This window comes from Salminus brasiliensis, chromosome 1, assembly GCF_030463535.1.
Source record: "Salminus brasiliensis chromosome 1, fSalBra1.hap2, whole genome shotgun sequence".
In the NCBI taxonomy this organism is placed as follows: Eukaryota; Metazoa; Chordata; class Actinopteri; order Characiformes; family Bryconidae; genus Salminus; species Salminus brasiliensis.
Genome location: NC_132878.1, coordinates 8,303,472 through 8,322,332, shown reverse-complemented (window position 1 = coordinate 8,322,332; position 18,861 = coordinate 8,303,472). Strand labels below are relative to the sequence as shown.

General features: G+C 39.3%; 1 protein-coding gene across 1 annotated transcript in view; it reads left to right on the top strand.

Moving 5' to 3' along the window:
• The first annotated feature begins 858 nt into the window (after window positions 1-858).
• Window positions 859-18,861, top strand: part of tek (TEK tyrosine kinase, endothelial) — a 39,190-nt gene continuing 21,187 nt past the window's right edge. Inside the window, exons 1-2 of the mRNA XM_072697142.1 lie at window positions 859-1,165; window positions 17,833-18,132. Coding sequence (XP_072553243.1) covers window positions 1,048-1,165; window positions 17,833-18,132 — 418 coding nt within the window. The 5' untranslated portion in view covers window positions 859-1,047. The remainder of the gene's footprint in view (window positions 1,166-17,832; window positions 18,133-18,861) is intronic.

Here is an 18,861-nt window from a genome sequence, read left to right as displayed (position 1 = left end):
GACTAATAAAAATGAATAGGGTCTGTCCTGACTAAGCCTATGACCCACCGGTGGGCCGAAAGTGTTCTCACAAGCTTCTACTACCAGAGAATAGCCCCACCAGTCTGTACGGAAGCCCCTTTTGTTACTGAGTAATACACCTTAGTGTGTGATAAGCCTTGGAGTGTTAAGCGGTTAAGCTGGTCATCCAGGTTTATCAGCTTGGCCATGCTGGTCATGCTAACCGGCTTGGTCATGCCGAGTATGCTTGTCAGTCACCTTGGTTATGCTGGTTAACCAGTCGTGTCATGCTGGTTGACAAACTTGGTCATAATGATTGTCTAGATGGTGAGGTTGTTCATGCTTGGAAACCAGCTAAACCATCAAGCTCAATCCAAACATACACCTACACTGGTCAAGAGCTAAACCACTATGACCAGCTTGACCAGTTTGAGCTGTCCAGGGTGTTGTTTTCCCACTAGGGGCGACTTGATAACAGCTTTTTGACAGCTTAGCTTCCGTGTATATATATATATATATATATATATACAGGCTGCATGGAATAGGAGCATGAACGGTCATGGATTTCCGAATTTTCCGTGATATGGACCCTTTAAGTAGTGCTGGTGCAGAAGGTAACCATCTACAAAGCATCTAAGGTGGACCCTCAAAATAAAGTGCTACCATACTCACCCTCTCGCTCTCCCCCTCCCTTGTGAGAAATCTACGTTAAGGTCAGTGTGGGCACCACTCCCCTCAGGGCTGGGGCAGGAGCTGCTGTTAATGACAAGCAATTGTTCAGAGAGAGAGAGAGAGAGAGAGAGAGAGAAAGAGAGAGAGAGGAAACAGGAAAAAGGAACTTCAACTCCCTGTGCCTGGACAGAGCAGAGACGAGAGGGTGAAAGGGGGTGTGGGGGTTGAGAGAGAGAGAGAGAGAGAGAGAGAGAGGGCGAGAGAGAGAGAAAGGGAGAGTTCCAGCCCTTCACTCAGGGAGGAGGGATGTTTGTGGAGGCTAGTTTCTGACACTCTGTTTCTCTGGGCTCTCTGAGCTCTGAAGCTCTGCTCTGGATGTGGACGTGTTGCCCCGTGTCCCGCGCCCCCGGTGGCCCCCTTTTCCACCGCCGGGGGAACATGCCTTACCCGCCCGGCTCCGTCACCCTCTGTCTGCTCAGCTGTCTTCTCACAGGTCAGTGTTTTTCCCTTTAAACTACTGTGAAACTAGCATGGGAGAGCTGTACTTCAGCTGAAGTGTGGACCCAGTATGGGGCCTCACACAAGGTTACCTCCAAGCTGTTACCCCTGCATCTGACTTTTGCCTGCTTTTGCCTCTGATCTGCTACTCAACACCTTTGTTTAATCCTTTAACCATCCACGGACGCCCACATGGTAAGGTTTACCACTCAATTAGCACGTAAAAACTGTCAAATGATTGAGCTATACATTGAGCTGCATATAGGTCCACACTTCTGTTCATTACTGTAACACACTGACTTACAAATAATAAGACCCCCGCAGACTAAGGCCCTGACTGCACTCTGCCATTCTTTTAACACACTTTTACCTTCATTTAACTTCAAGCTGTTACTCTGAGGTTTACAGGCAGTGGGGCAGTCAGATGTGCCGGTTGGTTTTTATTATGTTGTGTTGTTCTCTGTTTAAAGACCAGGTCCAGCTTTTAGTTCCTCACTGTTTTCTGCCTTCATAATCTACTAATGTTCCTAATAGTAGATTCATTAATATAAATACTACATACTAAATAATTCATAGTAGATACTAAATCATATATAGTATTTACCGAATAATTTCTATTACACACTGAATTATTTACAGTACATACTAAATAATCCGTAGTACATAATTAATCATTTACAGTAGATGAATGAATGATTTGTAGTAGATACTAAATCATTTATAATGGACACTGAATAATGTAAAGTACACACTGAATAATGTACAGTAATTACTAATTAATCTATAGTGTACACTATACACTACACTACACTAAGTAAGGCATAGTGGGCACTAATCAATGTAAAGTAGATACTTAATCATTTACAGTAATTACTAAATAAGTCATAGTGGGCACTGAATCATTTAAAGTAGAGAATGAATAATTTACAGTAATTACTAAGTAATTAATAGTGGACATTGAATAATTTACAGTAGATACTGAATAATTAATAGTGGACATTGAATAATTTACAGTAGATACTGAATAATTAATAGTGGACATTGAACAATTTACAGTAGATACTGAATAATTAATAGTGGACATTGAATAATTGACAGTAATTACTAAATAATTAATAGTGGACATTGAATAATTGACAGTAATTACTAAATAATTTACAGTAGATACTGAATAATTTACAGTAATTACTAAATAATTAATAGTGGACACTGAATAATTTAAAGTAGATACTGAATAATTGACACCAATTACTAAGTAATTAATAGTGGACATTGAATAATTTACAGTAATTACTAAGTAATAGTGGACATTGAATAATTTACAGTAATTACTAAATAATTAATAGTTGACTGAATAATTTACAGTAATTACTAAATAATTAATAGTGGACATTGAATAATTTAAAGTAATTACTAAATAATTAATAGTGGACACTGAATAATTTACAGTAATTACTAAATAATTAAAAGTGGTCACTGAATAATTTAAAGTAGATACTGAATAATTGACACCAATTACTAAGTAATTAATAGTGGACATTGAATAATTTACAGTAATTACTAAGTAATAGTGGACATTGAATAATTTACAGTAATTACTAAATAATTAATAGTTGACTGAATAATTTACAGTAATTACTAAATAATTAATAGTGGACATTGAATAATTTAAAGTAATTACTAAATAATTAATAGTGGACACTGAATAATTTACAGTAATTACTAAATAATTAATAGTGGACATTGAATAATTTACAGTAATTACTAAATAATTAATAGTGGACACTGAATAATTTAAAGTAATTACTAAATAATTAATAGTGGACACTGAATAATTTACAGTAATTACTAAATAATTAATAGTGGACACTGAATAATTTAAAGTAATGACTAAATAATTAATAGTGGACATTGAATAATTTACAGTAATTACTAAATAATTAATAGTGGACACTGAATAATTTAAAGTAGATACTGAATAATTGACACCAATTACTAAGTAATTCATAGTGGACATTGAATTATTTACAGAAGATAATAAATCATTTAAAGTAAACACTGACTAATTATTAGTAAATACTGAATAAATTACAGTAGTTTTTTAAAACTAAGAAGAGGCTGCTGTTTAGTTTCTGTTATTTTTTATGTCTCGGACCTTTTTATGTCATGAAGTCATCCAAGACTTATTAGATTAATGAGAACACTATGCAGATTGTAGCAGCAGTGAAAAAAAGCTGTGGTCAGCTCTTTATGATATCCTCTGAAGTAGAGTCGATCCTATATCTATACTATATCTATACTATATCTACTATATACGATCCTATATCTATTAAACAGCTCACTCTCAATCTATTCAAAGTATTCGACCCATTCAGCTCGTTACAGATCAGCCCTCCCAGAGGAGTGGCTCAGCCGCATTTCCATGGTGCTGATAGTAAAATAGATCAGCATAGGGAAACTGGAGCTCCATGCTGACTTTATTGTTGTATTTACTGAGAGAGAGTGACCAAGCATTCGCTACAGAATTTTGATCAGTAAGACCTGGCTATTCATTGGTTTAATCGGTGGATTTATAAAGGATGACCGAAGTGTGAAGTGTGAGATGGTCAGTGTCCATCTCCATTTTTGGCTTTTTTCACTTTTTTTTGACTTAACGTGAATCTGACAGTTCTCCTCTACTTTGTATCTGAATCTCGTTATGAACTGACCAATAGAAATGCTCCAAAATGACCTGGAATAAAATAATTTTACATTGACTACCATTGAAATGCATAAAGGTTTTTCCCTCTCCTGTAAAGTTGCTTAGTTGTGCGTTACTTGCTCAGAAATAAATAGAATAAAACACATACAGACTTTTTACCACTTTGTTAGATCACGTTAGTTACATATCAGAATAAATATCTACATTTACTTAAATTTGATAGAAAAGCTGGTCTGTTAGCTGCTGGTTTGTGTGTTGAGCAGCTAAGGTTAAAGGGTTAAATTCTTTCTCCTGTGGTCACTCTGATAAGGACCCATTATGCTTCTAGAGAAGAGCTAATGCTGCTATGATTGGCTACAAATGAGCAAAATGTGTGTTAGATGAGCTATCCTGCCCTGTGGCTGGCTTAGATCCTTTGGTAAACCTATATATGTGTGTGTGTGTGTGTGTGTGTGTGTGTGTGTGTGTAGAAGAGAGAGAGACTTACTGAGGTAATCCAAGGGGGATCTGTGTTGAGCTGGTCTGCTGCTATGAGGGACACAGGATAGCACCTCTGAGCCCACCGTAGCTTCACCACTATGTGTAGTCTGATGATTTAAGGGGTCCAGATTCAGTGTGTGCCTGTGTTTAATGTGTGTGTGTGTTATCTCTGTGAAAATGAGCTCAGAATGTGCCGTGTGATATCTGTGGACGTAGGCCAGCCATAACACGCTGAGGCCTGACTGCTAGGTTCTGGCATTTCAGCCCAAACATGTAGAGGAACCTGTGGGAATAACCTACAGACTAAGGGTTACACGCTTGCTGAGATCGGAGTCTGTTTGAGCCATTAATCATCTTTTGGATATACTCCATACAGACAAAAGTATTGGGACACCTGCTCATTTATAGTGTATTCTGAAATCAAGGCTATTTAAAAAGAGTTTATCCTGCTTTTGTTGGAGTAACTGTCTCTACTGTCCTAAGAAGAAGGCTTTCTACTAGCACTGCTACGAGGATTTGATTGCATTCAGCGACCAGAGCGTTAGTTAGTGGGGATATCGATAATAGGGTTGTGGGTTCGATACCTGGGCTCGACAAGCTGCCACTGTTGGGCTCTTGAGCAAGGCCCTTTACCCTCTCTGCTCCCAAGTCACTGGAGTTGGCTGCCCACCGCTCTGGGTGTGTGTGTACTCACTGCCCCTAATTCACTAGTGTGTGTGTGTGTGTGTGTTCACTACCACAGATGGGTTAAATGCGGAGGACACATTTTGCTGTGCAGTGTACAGTGTACAGTGACAAATACGTGCACCTTACAAGTCAGGATGTTCAATGTCCAATGATCAATGATCACCATCCCACCTCATCATCCCCAACTCCCAAACTCATCCCAAAAGTATTGGTCGGAGCACCATCCATCATTCCAGAGAACACAGTCAGTTCCACTGCTCCACAGCTCAATGCTGGGGTGCTTTATAGCCCTTTAGTCCACATCTGGCATTAGGAATAGTGCCAATAGGTTCATGTTAATCCTTTTGGTTTAAAATAAAATGCTAAAGCTGCTCAGAAATGCATGTTTTCAGAGTGACTGCTGGCAAAAGCCACATTCAGCCTAATGAACTTGGGTTTGCGCTCAGAGTTTGGTGTTTGAAATGGGACAGTACTAATCTGGCCTGTGTTATTGTTGCTAATCAGATCTAGGCGTGTTGAAAATGACCACATATTTGTAGTGACAGTTGCTATAAGAATGCGTTGTGGGTATGGAGTATGGGTAGTTTAATTAGAAGCTAAATTTGAGGGGCTAAAGTAAAGTGAAGTGAAGTAAATAGTAGTTGGTGTAGCATATAGGGTAATACCATTGCCCTCCCTTTGGCAGGACACACACTACACACCTAGGGCAAGACTCCTAACTCTACATTCTTCTAGCTACAGCTCTCAATTTAATGGGAAGCCACTCTAGGCATGAGCTTCAGCTGAAATGCTGTAAATGTAATTGACTAATTACTGCCCAAATCTTATTTATGGATTTGGCTTTGGCTGTACACAACACTGGACCAGCAGTCTAAGCGTTAGCTTTATCATCAAGACATTGCAAGTTGTGGACAGAAGTCCAAGAGAGTAAAATTGCCCTCCCTCTCCCCCCATCACTCAGCACAATGCTAGCCATGGTGGGGGTCTGTTAGCCGAGAGAACTGGTGGTTAGTGCTCTCCTCCAAGCGCGTTGCACAGATGAAAAGAAGTGGTTGGCTATCTTCGTGTAACTTGGAGGAAGCACATGCTAACCTTCAATCTTCTGGAACGTGGCATCATATGATAGGGGGAGGCCTAGTTAGCTGGTTTGAATTTGGAATGACTAAATTGGCACAATTTAGAGTTTCTCAATGTTTCTATTAATATCTTTATAATAATCCTGCATAGAAATATGATTCAAATATTACATGAACCTGTAGAGCCCGCACTTTCTGTTGCATCTTATCACAATATTGTCCGTAACTCACATCCAGAGTTACCAGGCTGTGTAGAAGGGTTGAGTCTTCCTTTGTTATCTGTAATTAGTGGATTGGTGGATTGCATCTGTCTATGCTTTGTGTGAAACTGACCAGTGGACACTCAGAAAATCTCTCAAGGACTTACCCATCGTATCAGAAACCCTTCATACTTCGTTCATTCAACATCAGAGAGATGTAAAATTGCAAATTTCCAGTAAAGGCCAGTATTTCCAGTTCCAGTTATTACCAGAACAAATTTATGCAAATCCATGTAATTATAATATTAATTATATTAGAATGGAATTCTTCTCTTCTCATATCCCAGCTTAGGAAGCCACAACACAGGGTCAGACATGACCTTATTTATTATTATTATTATTATTATTCATGAGAATGTATTGATGCACATGGTAATCATGACCACAGTGACTGCTCCCACTTGGTCTTCTCAGGATTTAATTCCCTAAGGGTGGCAATGCGATGATCATTTGTGTCTCACTAAAATAATCAGCCATATGAATTCTGACTTTTATACAACATTATACACAAGAGTGGGTGAAGTAAACATGTGGAGGTGGCCAGAAGATCGCCTGATGATTTAATGCCTTGTGTCTTGTTGAGATTAATAGAGATTTAATGGTTATCCTTCAAAGATAAACTTACTGCCTCTTTCCTCCCTTATGGACTGAACTCAATCCCCCCCCTCCTCACTCCCCCTCTCCGGACACATTGCTTCATGCCCACACCCCTTTTCTTTCATGCTGCCAACTCCCTTTTGGACCAATAATAGTACACAGTCTCCTCTAATCAGTTGACATAAAACAATATTTTAGTGATCTGCCAAGTTTCTAAGGAAACGGTTGATATGGAGATAACTGGATCTGGACATAGCGATTGATCAGTGTGGGTCTATAGGACGAATCAGTGCTATGCACTCACAACAGTCATAATAACTCCCAACCGGGTGAAAAACACTGGTGTGTTAAACCAACCAGGTGCTGTAGAATGTATTTATTGAGTATTGTCGTTGTTTTTGATAATACAGTATAAACTGTAAATGAGATGTGGCTTTACAAGCCTATTTACCACCCTGTTATTTCACTTTAGAATGAAACCTTTCTGGTTTACGTCACCATGACAGACCACTGCCACATGGCATAGCCTAGCCTAACCTAGCATAGCTTGCAAATTATTTTTTTGTAATTATTTTGGAGTTTTATCTGGATACTGTCCTCTCTGTGGTCTTTTGGCATGGTGTACAGTTAGCTATCTTAAAAGGCTGTAGCCAGCTTTTAGACCACTTGCTTCACTGGCTTTAGAACCAATAGAGTATAGGCCGTCAGGGACAGCATTCATAAATGGCAAAAGTCCTGTGCCTTCCAGAGTAGAGCTACTTTTTTGTAGCTCAGTTTGCACTGATAATATGGGCTAGGGGCCCCAGGTGGTCCAGTGGTCACTGTGATCAGAGGATCGCTGCTTCATATCCTGATCACGCTGCTAGTCATCGGAAGCTGAGGGCTTCAGAGAGCGCAATTGGCCTTGCTCTCTCTAGGGTGGGTAGATGGCGCTATCCCCCCACATCACTTTAGTGCAGTGCTGGCCGTCACTGGCGTCTGCTAGACGCTAGGTGCGTCAGAGCCGGGTATACGGTGCTTCCCTCCAGGTGCGTTAGTTGCCTGGTGACGTGTCAGAAGGGGTGTGGCTTGGTCTCGCCCTCACTAGTGTCAGGAGTGTTTTGTGTGATGGGGGAGAGGGGGAGAATACGTACAGGTTGGGTAATTGGTGATCTAAATTGGGGAGAAAATGCTGGGATCATGTTTGTAACAAACTCTGAAGGTGATTGATTGCCAGGACCAGGATTGAGCACCGCTGCCTTATCTGCCAGATCTCAGATTTTTAAGATCACAGATTTATTGATATGAGCAGAGAGTTCAGATCCAGCACACCTGGCTCTAATAATCAGATGTCCCTTAAAGCTAAACTCTGCAGGGTGGTAGATCGCCAGGACCAGGATTGAGGACCCCTGCAGATTTACTGATATTAGCATAAGAAAATCTATACTGTGCCACTGTACCTCTCTGCTAGCATATGTTCTGACTATATTGAGCTAATACACTGACCTTTTAGCTTCTACAAAGCCTTCAGAGCATAAAAGCGTCTCTTCAGACCATCTACGGCTGTGAGAAATTCAGAGAACTCAGCTTCAGCCTTTTAGTAAATCAAGCTCAATAACCACTACTTTATGGTTTCTTAAGACACACAGTGTTCATTTTACATCATTCTTTTGACTTCAAATGCTTTTCCCGTTAGGCTCAGCACCTGGTTTAGCTTTTGACGCCCTCTTATTGGGCTGAATAAGTGGAGTCAGGTGCGTTTTGTGCGTACAGAAATCATCTCAGATCATCTCATGGGGAGCTGTTTTTCTAAGGGATGGCGGGTCAAGCCAAGCCTTACTCTTTACTCTTTTACTTTTAGCTTTTGAGCATTGCCATCAGGTCTAGACAAGCTGGTCCATTCTTGGCTTTGTAGGCCAGTATCAGGGTTCTTGTGGTTCAAGGAGAACAAGGAGAATCAAGAGTTTGGCTTCAGGGACCTACCTTATAGATCCTCTATACATCCATTGTTTAGAGGTTCTAATCCTTTATTAGAAACATATAGAGAGAATTGAGAATTGAGAATTTCCCCACTGCGGGACTAATAAAGTACTTATCTTATACCCTTAAGTTCTAGTCTTTAACTGAAGGCCGGAATGGTGTTTCCAGTAAAGTGTCCGGTCATTGTATAGTTTAATAATTAATATAGTGTATTTTCATGGTCTCTTTTGGAGTATAGGCACTCTTTGATTCTTACATCCATCATCATTATGCTATCTGATTAGCATTAGCATGACCTGGACTGTTGTTATCTTTATAGACACTATTTCCATTCATTATACTTGGCAGCTCTTGTCGCTCTCTTGTTGGGCTGAATAAGTGGAGTCAGGTGCATTTTGTGCATACAGAAATCATCTCAGATCATTTCATAGGGAATGGGCTGGGAACCGCTGATTTGGCCCAACTTGGGGAGCTGTTTTTCTAGAACGTTCTACACAGCCCATTGTGAATCCAGGCACGGTGTATATCATCAGAGTGAAGGGCTGTAATCCACACCGGGAGTCCCTCTACACCACCCAAAGTTCCATTGCAGTCCACCTTATGAAACAATGGGGAAACCGTTCCAGCATAAGTTTGCAGCGTAACAAATAGCCTGCTGTTTTTCATGGCTAACAGACGTTAGACAGCCAGCCCCTGCCCAGTGCGGCCTCCATAGGCTGAACTGTGGATGGGTGCGGGGTTAGTGCCTCTTGTGTTCAGAGAAAACAACCAAGAAACTCCTCAACTGATCACCCCAGCAACAATAATAGCAACCCAGCGCTTTACCACTTGCAACCAAAGATAAGGAAAAAGCTCCATCCTTCATTCTGACAGGTTCGTTTGGATGCTGCTGGGAGATTTGGATTGAGACCAAGAACTCATACACTTTGCCCACCCCAATTAACCCTGATCTTATTTAGGGTGCACTGGCTCATTCACGGCCCTTATACACCTATTACTCTGCAAATGCGGAGCTTGAGGGTGGGATGGGAAATGCCTGTCATTTTTTCTTGTCAAGATAAGTTTGACTGAGGATTTTCCGAGCGTGCTAGCTGTAAGGATTGAAATATGGCTCGTGGCGGCTGAGGCTTGACTGTTCTCCACACAGAGACTGAGCCTGACCACATGTGGACGGCTGATATTATTCTAGCCCTGGACGTGAGGAAAATTGTGCAAACTTGAGGAGCTGTCAAATGCTGTCAGATATTATTATTTTAATGGTCTTTCATGTTTTTTCATTACTTTAAACCAGAATAACCATCCTGTCCTGTATGAGAATGAAATCTGTACACACTGGCCATATTTTCAGATACTAAACCTTTGTACTTTGAGCCACCTTTTGAGCTCCACAGGTCTTATATGTATATGTATATATATATATATGAAAAGGTCAGTAAGGACGCCTAGAAGCATAATCTTTAATAGTCAGTAACTATGTAGACATTGTACATTGCACTGAATATCAAGGGAAGTTTGTTGACAAATAAATCTAGATGCTTGTCTTCCAAGCGGAGCTCTACTCAGAGCTTAAAGGTCTTATGGTACAGATCAGCTTTTGAGCATTGTCATCAGGTCCAGACAAACTGGTCCATTCTTGGCTTTGTAGGCCAGCATCAGGGTTCTTGTGGTTCAAGGAGATCAAGGAGAATCAGGACTGATGGCTGTTTGAATGAACTTACATCCATTAGAGTTTGGCTTCAGGGACCTACCTGATAGATCCTCTATACATTCATTGTTCCCTTTATTAGAAACACGTACCCTAAAGTTCCAGTCTTTAACTAAAGGCCGGAATGGTGTTTCCACTAAAGTGGCCGGTCATTGTATAGTTTAATAATTAATATAGTGTATTTTCATGGTCTCTTTTGGAGTGTAGGCACTATTTGATTCTTGCATCCATCATCATTATGCTATCTGATTAGCATTAGCATGACCTGGACTGTTGTTATCTTTATAGACACTATTTCCACTCATTATACTTGGCAGGAATCCAGCTGTAACTCCTCTCAGATAATGCGTAACCTCTGGAATGCTTATCACAGCCACCCAAACATCTGTTTCTGACAGCTGCATGTGTGAGACGATCTGCACAGATCTTTACTTAAGAAACTCACAGACAGCTGAGGCCAAAAAATGAGGGCTGCTCAGGCTGTCGCGCTGTGCTGTTTATCTGCCTCGGCCTGTTGTCTCAGTTTCGTAACTTCTGCCGAACCCCTAAAAGGCCCTAAAGAACCGTTGTGGTTCATCTCCTAAACAGAAAACAACTGGACTCAGCAGTTAGGCTGTATGAATATTTGTTGCCTAACTATGACAGATATGAAAACTGTCATAACACACTGCAGATTCATACTGGATTAAAATCACTCCACATTTCTTAATATCAGACTGTAAACTAAACACACTGCAGATTCATACTGGAATAAAATCACTCACTGCAGATTCATACTGGATTAAAATCACTCCACATTTATTAATATCAGACTGTAAACTAAACACACTGCAGATTCATACTGCATTATGATCACTCGGCAATTATTATTCAGGCTGTAAAAAATACATACATTGCAAATTCATACTGGATTATAATGCTTTGCAAATATTACTGTAAACATATATATATATATATATATATATATATATATATATATATATATATATAACAAAAATATACTGAAACAGTATAAAACTGTATAAAACTAAACACACTGCAGATTCATACTGGATTAAAATCACTCCACATTTATTAATATCAGACTGTAAACTAAACACACTGCAGATTCATACTGGATTAAAATCACTCCACATTTATGAATATCAGACTGTAAACTAAACACACTGCAGATTCATACTGCATTATGATCACTCCACATTTCTTAATATCAGACTGTAAACTAAACACACTGCAGATTCATACTGGATTAAAAAGACTCCACAATAATTATAGAAATTGTAAATCCAAAACACCCTGCAGATTCATACTGGATTGTGAATCTCTTAAGTAACCACTTAAATTACAAAACCTTACCAGGTAAAACAAACCTAAAGCTGAGGCTGTAGCTGCTTAGAGCTGTTAGAGCTTTAAGGAAGTCTGAGAATCTTCAGGGACAATCAGGAGTCAGAGGGACGCTCTGACATGCTAATCATCTATTGTTCGCTGGTGTATGGATAAATAATGTCAAGCATAAGAATTGATAGCTTCCTAAAATTGAAGCACTGCTTTCTTTGATTTTTGTGTGTGTGTGTGTGTGTGTGTGTGTGTCTCTGCGTCTCCATGGGGCGCCACTCCCAAGTTAAAGCCCCACACCCTTGTATAGATCTTTTTGCTCTGGACTATTCCTGCCACAACAATAGCTGGGTGAGGTTTCCCCTTTTGTGCTCTTACACTAATCACTTTCCGAAGCTGTTCCGAGACTGACTGTGCTAACTGATTAAAAGTACAATAAGTCATATTTTCATATTCAGCTACAAATCACAGCTTTTAAAGTAGGAAGTATTAGAGCTGAGCGATATGGGACAAATACTGTATCACGATATTTAAAGACTTTAAAGTCTTTATTTTTTAAAGATACTTATTTAAAGATATAAAGATATATATTTAAAGATACACGTTAATCACAGACTAAACACATCAGTAGCAACAGATTCTTATAAACTACTATTCAGATCCTCTCCTGTACTGAATCCAGTGATTTTTACTCATCATCCGCTGCTCTTCATCTAATTAAACCAGTCTAATTACACTGTTAGTAATGAAGGTATCAGCAGCTGATCAGTGTTTATTAAGCACTAACAGTCTCCTCCATATGCTTCCAAAGCATACTGTCTATCATGATAACAGAATTTCTCATGATACGATAAAATATCATAATATTGCCCAGCTCTAGGAAGTACAGTATAATTAATTAACATGTTTAACCATTCACATTTTTTCCAGTTTTAAATTCTATATAAGCTCCATCTTATCATTCATCAAGTCTTTACTTTAAAGCATGTCAACATAAGTCTTTTCATAATTAAAGCAAAATTCATAATTAAAGCAAAAAAAGCAAAATGTTTTTTTTATATATATAAATTTTAAATCATAAAAAAGAGCCCCAATTAACCCCTTAACACTCCAAGGCTTTTTACACACTAAGGTGTATTACTCAGTAACTACAGGGACAGGCTTTTCTCTAGTAGTAGAAGTGTGTAATAACACTTTCGACCACAGGGGTTAAAGAGAGACCCTTATATTGTTCATCTCTACAGTATAAGTTGGGGGAGCAGTAATTTAATTTGTTGACTCTTATTTGGGACTTGTGGTGAACAGATGGAGAAAAGCTGATACTATAGAAAATAGGACTTTGTAGGTGCACAAATGTGAAATACCACTATATGCTTATAATTAAATCAGGCAATGCTGTGATATAAAAGTTTGCTAATAGCTTTTCCTTTTTGTACTAATTCATTTTCACTTGTAGCTCTTTAAACGAGAGATATTAATTATAATCTGCATGTAATAAAAGGTATTTGTTATGCTAGAATTAATGAATTAATTAATTGATTTCTTTATTTGTATTCGTATTCGTATTCGAATCAATAATCAAGAAATCAATAATAGAAAAATGCCAGTTATAGCTCTGAAAGTCTAAATCTGAAAGGCTTTGGACTTTTTTTGTCCGTTCTGTGGAACTATTGGACCATTCTAAGGCCCTGCAAAATGCCCTATGTTTTATATATAATATGTATTGCACTACCAACAGAAATGCAGTAAAAAATTATCATGTTTTAAACATCAGAACTTTGCTACTTTGGCCTCTCTGTTTATTGAAAATGTGTAAAAAAATTGTTATTAGATTCATTAAAAAGTCATTAAAAGTCACATTGTCTGTTTTTATAACTTAAAACACAGAATATATTATTTTATATGTTTTATCCATTTGTATTAATGTCCTCAGCATCAACTGTAACCTGAAAAACTTTGGCCTTCGTCGTTTTGTGGATCTTGTGATACTCACACAGTTCAGAGAAATGCTCTGTAGAATAAAACTGCAAAAACAGTTTGTTTATCTTTGAGGTATGAAGAATTTACGTGGCTCTGGAGCTCTGCTGAAATCAAGTCCAAACCACATTTCCTAAAGGAGATATCTGAAGACAGGGCCTATAATTAATTGCAGGGGCTGCTCTCCAGCAAAGTGTGAAGTCATTTGTTAAGTAACTGAACACCCCTGGATGAGTTCCGGTTATCTGCAGGCATCTGTTACCTCACTTTGATGAAGGCCTTTCAGTTAAAGGAGCCAGAAAATGCAGCTTGAGTGTTAAATATTGAGTAATTGGGTAGTTTAGGTTGTTCTGTGATGAATGGACGAGGCATAAAGCGCTCAGATGTTATTTAACAAGCCTTTTTACCACCCTGTTATTTTGCCTTTTGCTAATTTTTCATGATTCGTGGTGAATTCAGCCGTGCCAGGGAACGTGCAGTTTAACATTGTAGGGCCTTCTTTACACTGCACTGCCAAAACATCTGTCAAACTTAGAACTGCTGCAGTTTTGTGGCACTGAAGCTCTTTGCTGAGGTGGAATTACCTTATGTGGATGGAAACACAGACTGACAGGGGGAGCACATGGCAGCCCTGATAGAAGAGTGAGGGGACTTATTTGGGACTTGTGGTGAACAGATGGAGAAAAGCTGATACTATAGAAAATAGGACTTTGTAGGTGCACAAATGTGAAATACCACTATATGCTTATAATTAAATCAGGCAATGCTGTGATATAAAAGTTTGCTAATGGCTTTTCCTTATTTAAGTCTTATTAACAGTTTTGTACTAATTCATTTTCACCTGTAGCTCTTTAAACTAAGCAAATACATTTTATTGAAAGTACAGATTCTAAATCTTAAATCCACACCATGTTTATAATGTTGTTTGTAAGTAGAAGAGGAGATATTTATTATAATTTGCATGTAATAAATATAAAAGGTATTTGTTATGCTAGAATTAATTAATTGATTTCTTTATTTGTATTATTTCTCTCTTTCTACTTTTTGGCATCTAAAGAAATGAAAAAACACAGACTCAAACCTGTCAATGCAGAAGATTATGATGTCTGGAAAAGTGTAACGTAGTTTCATTATTGTGTTCCTCCTGATCATGGAGTAGGTTTTCTCAGTGTCATTACAATCTATACTGTTACAAATGAAATCTTCACATTATTTATACGTGTTTAGCCCCTTAACCCCTTTATTGCCTGTAAGCGGGACGAACATTTTATTGCAAACCTCTGTTACCGAACAAAAACCCCACCAGTTTGTGCAGAGGTCCCGGTACGTACTGAGTAATACACCTTGGTGTGTAATAAGCCCTTCTACAGGGTGGGCCATTTATATGGATAAACCTAAATAAAATGGGAATGGTTGGTGATATTAACTTCCTTTTTGTGGCACATTAGTATGTGGGACGGGGAAAACTTTTTAAGATGGGTGGTGACCATGGTGGCCATTTTGAAGTCGGTCATTTTGGATCCAACTTTAGTTTTTCAATGGGAAGAGGGTCATGTGACACATCAACTTATGGAGAATTTCACGAGAAAAACAATGGTGTGCTTGGTTTTAATGTAACGTTTATTCTTTCATGAGTTATTTACAAGTTTCTGACCACTTATAAAATGTGTTCAAATATCACCAACCATTCCTATTTTATTTAGGTTGATCCATATAAATGGCCCGCCCTGTACATTAAGGGGTTAAAGTGCATCTAATGCTGGCTGTTGAGTAGTGTTAGAAAATCCATGACCTAGGTTTTTTTTTTTCATGAAACAAGGGCATTTTGGAAAATTGTCATCACCGCAACATGTTATCATCAACACAAAACCGACGAGTAAATATAAAATATTTAAATTCTATATAAGCTTCATATGATCCATCTTTAAGTCTTTCATTTGAAGAACATTGTCTTGCCATAATCAAAACAAAATTATTGCAAATTTTATGTGTAAAAATGTTTCAATCTTAATTAACCCTTAATGCAGAACGCCTTATTACACACTGAGGTGTATTAACTGGTGAGGCTATTCTTTAGTAACAGACATAGACTTTTTAGGGGTTAAAGAATCACTCTTATATTGTTAATCTATACAGTATACAAAAATTAGTTTTTTTTTTGGCAGGGTGGGATATCTGTGAATACCTCTTGGTGGTCTTTAGGCCTCAATGCAAATGTTTCTACAACCATTTGCTGTTTGAGTGTCCCAAGCTGGAGTGGAGCCCTGGTCCGTACGGCACATCTGAGTAAACAAAGCTATTTTGAACCGGGTGTTCGCTCCCAACCTAACAACATCCAAACCGAAATAAAACATCATCCATGATTCTGAAGTCTGATATGGGGAGAATGTGTTTCCTGTGTGAGCAGTGTACTGGAGTACTCCCTAATCAGCAGGTTTTCCTTCTTGTTTTGGATGGCGTTGGCAGCCATGCCGTTTTCTGAACCTCAGTATGGAGTGTGTGGATTCTGATAGTAGAGTGTACAGGGAGTTTTTTTGGCTGATCGATCAGAGTCGGCACTGACGTGGCGCATGTGGCTCAGTGTGAGATGACCCGAGGTTCCATCTGTCCAATTGACAGAAAAGGGTTTATTCGTCAGTGTAATTACTGTTACCTTGTAATTATAACTGCTGTATGTATTTTTTTGGCGCGCTGGTTTGGTTGTCAGAGCTCCTGGATTTATTGCACTGGTGTAATTATTTACGTATCCATGGTTATTCATATCACAGAGGTGAGCCAGTGTAGTGTTAGGAGTCTTGCCCAAGGACTCTTATTAGTGTAGCGCAGCACAGTCACCCAGACCAGGAATCGAACCCTGGTCTTCCACATGGTGTGCCTTGTCTGTTGCGCCACACCTACCACCGCTCGTGGTTACTGGTGCGGTTCTTGATCACAAGGTTGTGGGTTCAGTTCCCAGGTTCTGCTAAGCTGCCACTGTTGGCACTGTTGATCTCTGACTTCCTGTATTAGCTGATTTATGTCATTGATTAATGTCATCTTATGCTTCTGTACTCGTTTTATTGACAAAATAGCTTCTTTTATTGCTGCCTTTTTCCTATAATTGGTGTACGTATTATGCTAGCACAGCTGTGTATTTTTTTCAAGCACTCTAATATTGTATTTTGTATTTATTATATTTGCATGCGTCTTTTACTGGCATACTTTTCAACTGGCTTATAATATGTCTGGACTTCTTTTATTAGCAGATTTATTAGCCGATTCTTTTCACATGTGTGTTTATTTTATTGCCATGCTTGTTTTACAGATTTTATCGGCACACTGACTGCACTTTTTGTGTGTGTTCATACTCTAAGGAGAACGACAGTTAAAGTCTATAAAGTCCAAAATACAGTATAGAGCATCTATTCATATCTAATGAATCTATTCAGCTGCTTTAGACTGGACCCATTGCTGACACAGATGTGCAAATGCACACACACTGCTTATATAGTCCCTGTAGAGAAGTACTGCCAATAAAATAGGACTCTCTGGAACAGATAAACATGAGCCTATTGGCACCAAGCTGCCTAATGCCAGGTGTGGACTAGAGGGGTATAAAGCCCTCCAGCATTGAGCTGTGGAGCAGTGGAGCTGACTGTGTTCTCTGGAATGACGGATGGTGCTCTATCTAATACTTTGTGGATGAGTTGGGGAATTTGGGATGAGGTAGGCTGGTGACCAACCAACATCCTGACCTCACTGAAGCTTACAGGTTAATAAAGGCTATAAAGGTGTTATTAAAGGTTAATAAAGATGCATACCTACAATTCTTATTCTACGTTCAATTGCTGATGTTGTTTGTGTGGTTGTATTTGTCCTCATTGACTGTGTGTATCTGTGTTATAGGCAGCGCTCTGGACATCTCAGACATCACCCTGATAAACCCTGATCCAGTGGTGTCCTCAGCAGATGCTTCTCTGCAATGTGTAAGCAGCGACTGGACGTCGCCCAGCGCCTCTTCGCTCAGCCTGGGCCGGGAGTTCCCGCTGCCCCAGCAAGAGATTCTAACCCCCACGATGGACAAAACACACCGCTTCGCCGCCAAGGTCACTTGGAGGACGCGCCATGACGTGTTCGGAGCTTTCTTCTGCCAAACCAAAAACTCAGGCAGCAGCAAGGTCTACACCTACAAAATGCTGAATGAAGGTAAATACCCCTGGCAGTTTAGCCAAGATTAGAGCTTTAGTTAGGATAGGAGCACCGAGAGCTCCTAAGTCATGATCAGTGGTCAAATTGTTAAAAAAATAAAATGTAAGAATAATAGTGGGCTCAGATAATCGAGGCTGGGGCAGAGAAGAGGACACACTGGTTATTAACCCCTCTGTGTAACTACAGGGACGTCTGTACAAACTGTTGGGCCATTCTTTGGTAATACATTTAATAGAAGAACCTTCAAGGAACCCTAAAGTCCTCAAAGCACTTTCACAGTTTCAAATGGAAGAACCTCCAAAGGTTCCTCAAGGAACTCTTGTTCATACTAGTCTATATATGCGGCCTGCATTTGACTAAAATGTATGGCAAACGTAGCTGAAGTTCATTCAGCCTTATTTTCTTCAGTGTATTTCTGAAGTAGCCTCAGTTTCGGAGTGACTGGCATCACCTAGAACTGAATCACTGTGGCGACACCAGCCCTCCTGGAGCAGTAGCTCTGGTGTCACCACAGTGATTCAGATCCAGGTGATTTCAGTCACTCCAAAACTGAGGATACTCTTCATCGAACTCTTCATCTGTGTCTGTAGACCCCATTAGCATTGTCCTGTAGAGAGATAAGCAGTGTTAGACATTTCCGTGTGATGCTTAAAAAGAAAACAAAGAATTTTCAATCTAACAGGAATGCGCCGAGAGGGGGACGCATGGAAAACAAAAAATAGCATG